Source organism: Cebus imitator, unplaced genomic scaffold (assembly GCF_001604975.1).
Source record: "Cebus imitator isolate Cc_AM_T3 unplaced genomic scaffold, Cebus_imitator-1.0 Scaffold122, whole genome shotgun sequence".
Lineage (NCBI taxonomy): Eukaryota > Metazoa > Chordata > Mammalia > Primates > Cebidae > Cebus > Cebus imitator.
Window position 1 is genome coordinate 2,625,369 of NW_016107437.1, and position 4,589 is coordinate 2,629,957.

At 44.5% G+C, this 4,589-nt stretch overlaps 1 protein-coding gene across 1 annotated transcript in view; it reads right to left on the reverse strand.

Annotated features, from left to right (window-relative positions):
- RSL1D1 (ribosomal L1 domain containing 1) overlaps positions 1-4,589 on the reverse strand; it is a 16,720-nt gene that overhangs the window by 6,968 nt on the left and 5,163 nt on the right. The window contains 3 exon segments of the mRNA XM_017539932.2: positions 3,395-3,456; positions 3,548-3,696; positions 4,495-4,589. The exon segment at positions 4,495-4,589 is cut by the window's right edge and continues 10 nt beyond it. Coding sequence (XP_017395421.1) covers positions 3,395-3,456; positions 3,548-3,696; positions 4,495-4,589 — 306 coding nt within the window.

Sequence of the window (4,589 nt, forward strand, 5' to 3'; positions counted from 1 at the left end):
TCTCTACCACACTAACAAATATTAACTGGGCATGATGGTACATGCCTATAATTCCAGCTATTAAGGAGGCTGAGGCAGAAAAGTCACCTGAGCTCAGGAGCTCAAGACTGCAGCGAGCCCAGATCTGCTGACTGCACTCCAGCCTGGGTAACAACAGAGCAAAACGGCCTGAAAAAAAAAACCAAACCATTAAAACCTTTAGGTTCTCAATATACTTTATTTCATTTTGGAGACAGGGTTTTTTTCTGTCGCTCAGGCTGAAGTGCAGTGGCACAGTCAACATCCTGGGCTTAAGCAATCCTCCCACCTCGGCCTCTGGAGTAGCTAGGTCTACAGGCCACCCAGCTGATTTTTGTATTTTTTGTAGGGATGGGTTCTCACTCATGAGCTCAAGTGATCCATCAGGCTACTCTTGAACTCCTGGGCTCAAGTGATCCTCCCGCCTTGGCCTCCCAAAATGCTGGGATTGCAGGCATGAGCCACCATGCCTGACCTAAATATATTTTAAAGGAAGATTGTCATTTTTCATATTCTAGAAATTCATTCTACCTTAAGTAAAATGTCACATCATCACAGGGTGATTTTTTTTTTTTTTTTTTTTTGAGATGGAGTCTTGCTCTGTTGCCAGGCTGAAGTGCAGTGGTGATATCTCGGCCCACTGCAACCTCTGCCTCCTGGGTTCAAGCGAATCTCCTGTCTCAGTCTCCCCAGTAGCTGAGATTACGGTCGCAAGTCACCACACAGAGCTAATTTGTGTATTTTTAGTAGAGATGGGGTTTCACAGTGTTGGTCACACTGGTCTTGAACACCTTACCTCAAATGATCCACCCACCTTGGCCTCCCAAAGTGCTGGGATTACAGGTGTGAGCCACCATGGCCAGCTGAGGGAGTGATTAAAGAGCTAGCAGCACCTAAATGTGAGGCTAGGAGCACCAGGAGGCTGGGCCAGAGGAGTTTCTATCTTTATCTTAGACAACCCCAGGTCACTGAGTCCACCGTCAAGCTGTTCTGAGGGGACCTACCTCCAGGAGGGTCACCTGCTCTCTCTAGTTCTATTGCTCCAATCAAGAATAAATAGTTCTTGTCCCTGGTAGAATAGTGTCTTTTGGCTAAAGAGCAAGACCATCCCTTCAGGTGAAGCAGAGTGTAGGCAAGAAGCCAAGTGGGAAGCCTAGAGGGCTCAGTGCTCAGCGCTGGTGCCAAAATGAAGTGAGCCAGAAGGGAGGCTCACTGTTGGCACAATGTCTGCAGAACAAGGATGAGACCAGCTGTTGCTCCTCTCTCTGCAGCCAAAGACTAGGCACTGCCCACTCCCTGAGCCTATTACTACCTGCCTGCGAGCACACCTCGGCATCCCAGGTGGAAAGATGGTCACCAAGGAGGAAGGGGGAGTAAGAGAAGTGGAGGAGGAAAATAAATTACTATGCTGGGGAAAGGTAAGAGAGGAAATGAAAGAATGTTTTTTTTTCTCAGTTGTCTGCAACTTTCTTTAAGTTGTTTCTTTTGCCTTGGAAAATCCGCAGTGGCAGGAGACTGCTGCTCCTTTACCTGCCTTCGGTACCATCCCCTTTTCCCAGATACTCATGGGTCCCATAAACAAGGCCTGACCTTCTAGCCAACCATTTCCATGAGCCACTATTTTAACATCAGCCTTTTCCCAAAGGAGTAGGGGTCCAGGCCCAATGACCAATGCTTCTTGGCTACTTCATTACACCCTATTAAGGGCTTCCCAGCAGCAGGCAGAAGATAACACCAGAGACCACCTGTCCTGCCCACCCCACACCCTTCTCTGTTCTATCTGGAGACACTACGCTGGGGTCAGGCCTGCCTAGTGAGCAGAGGCAAGAAGTCCCTGTGGTTCCATTTTCTGCCGTGTGTGTGACCATGTATATGCATGATGGGCTCCTGGGTATCTCTGGGTAGAAGGGCAGTGCCCTAGAACTCTGCCCTTCTGGCAGCTACCCATCTCCACACTGCAGTCAGCAGGTCAACTACTTCATAAAACATATTTTCAATACATTTAAAACTTGCCCTACCTCTCCAAGCTGGTAAATTGCCAAGCATACAAACTTAACCCACTTCTCAGCCTAATAAAATAGCCTAAGCCATATCCTCTGCTTACCCAAAGGTCGGAAGCAATCACTAACCTAAAACGCCTATTCTAGTAGGAAAGGCTAGGTGTGGGGCTCCGCCTAGCTCAGTAACCTGGGTAAGGTTAAACCAATGTGACAACACAGACAGCAAACAGACAGATGAACAGAATAAATGCTGAATTCATTTAACAGTAAATTAAACTAAGAATGAGGCAGATCTTCACTTTAAGAAGTAATATGGTGCTTTTAAAGGACAATCTGAGGCCAGGTGTAGCGGCTCACGCCTATAATCTTAACACTTTTGGTGGCCAGGATAGGAGGACTGGTTTTGTCTAGGGGTTCAAGTCCAGACGGGGCAACGTAGTGAGACCCTGCCTCTACAAAACATTGAAAACTTAGCCAGGTATGGTGGCATGTGCCTGTAGTTCCAGCTACTCAGGAGGCTGAAGTGGGAGGATTGCTTGAGCCAAGGAGTTGGGGGTTACGGTGAACTGCAATTGCACCACTGAGTGCAGTGGCAAATAAATAAAGGACAAGCTAAAAGCCCAGAACTACTCATGTTCTCTAAGCACTCATCTTACTCTCCTTGCTTTCCTTAGTATCTGGAGCTGCCCTGTCCAATGCAGTGACCTTCAGCCACTAGCTATATGTGCCTACTTTAATACAAATTCAGTCCCTGACACAGTAGCCACATTACACTTGCTCAAAAGCTACATACAACTAGTGCCTACTGTGTGACGCAGCACAGAGGCAGACCATTTCCATCACAGTGGAACGTTCTATCAGACAGCATTTTTCTAGAACACAGCAAAGTCCTAAAGGTTAAACTTTTTTTTTGTTTAAAGACAGTCTTGCTCTGTCTTTCAGACTAGAGGGTAGTGACAAGACCATGGCTCACTGCAGCCTTAACCTCCTGGGCTCAAGTGATGCTCCTGCCTCAGCCTCCTGTGTAGCTGAGACCACAGAGGTACGCCACCACACTTGGCTAATGTTCTTGATTTTTTTGTAGAGAAGGGGGTCTACGTTGCCCAAGCTGGTCTTCAACTCCTGGGCTCAAGTGATCCTCCTGCCTCAGCCTCCCAAAATGCTGGGATTATAGGCATGAGCCACTGCACCTGGCCTGAGAATTGATCACTTCTAAGGAACAGATTTTAGTTTTAAAAAGGGATCTAATACCATTAACAAAATCTTTTTAAAAAGTACATAAAATAATTGTCAAATACAAGATTAAAGGAGGCACACATGAATGCCTTTTACCTACCTGCAAGAACCACTTTTAGAAATGTTTAAGACTGTTCCACCTATACAGTCATTGATCTCTCTTGATAAATTCTTGGACAGAAGGTTTACAGATACTGGAACTCTATAAAAAACACAAGCATTCAGAATACAATGCATACAACACACCTAGAAATTTCATGCTGCTAAAGTCCAGTTATTACTAAGAAACTTACTTCTTTCTTTGATAGAAATGTCTCCCAATGAGTGAGGGTAAGAGCCGCCTAATTCTGGCATCAGTAAGGAAGAAGTCAAAAGTGCTCAGAAGGCGGAGCTTGGCTTCAAAAGGTTTATATTCCTTCTTTAGAGTTTGAAAGGGGATAATCTAGGAAGCATAGAGAATAAAAACAAAAAGTTAGGAACCTAAAGAAGAAGAAGAAATACTTAGGCAATAATTTGTATTTGTATTTAAAAATGTCTCAGAGCCATTCCTTTCATACTTTAGTCAACACGTGAGTGCCTAAAATGTGCTAGGCACTATGCTACTCGCTGGGAACACTGAGATAAATGAGAAAGGACCCCAGCTAAAGAAACTTAGATGCAGGACAGGCGTGGTGGTTCATGCCTATAATACCAGCACTTTGAGAAGCCAAGGTGAGATGATCACTTGGGGTCAGGAGTTCAAGACCAGCCTGGCCAACATGGTGAAACCTTGTCTCTACAAAAATATAAAAATTAGCTGAGCGTGATGAAGTGTGCCTATAACCCCAGCTATTTGGGAGGCTGAAGAGGGAGAATTGCTTGAACCCGGGAGGCGGAAGGTGCAGTGAGCTAAGATCGCACCATTCCATTCCAGCCTGGGCGACAGAGTAAAACTCCATCTCACACACACACAAAAAAACTTAGATCCCTTACATCCAGAGAGTAAAAAAGATAAGTACACCAACTACAAAACAGTGAATCAGAGAAAAACAAGATGCTCCAAAAGTACAGAGGAATGACACGAGCCACCCTTTTATAACTTGCAAGATATAAAAGTTACTGATGTACACACCACCACAAATTAAATTAAAAAGAGAAAAGTAGAAGAAAAATACTAGGAAATATAGTAATGTATTTGTGACATCGTTTCAATTGAATTAAATCCTCTAAATAACTTGAAAATATTAACCAGGCTTCCTACCTGAGAAATGGTTTTAATTCCATGCTTGTTTAAAAGCTTTCTATAGAACTGTTCTGTCTTTTCAGGAGTTGAATTGGGTTCGTCCTTCGTAAATA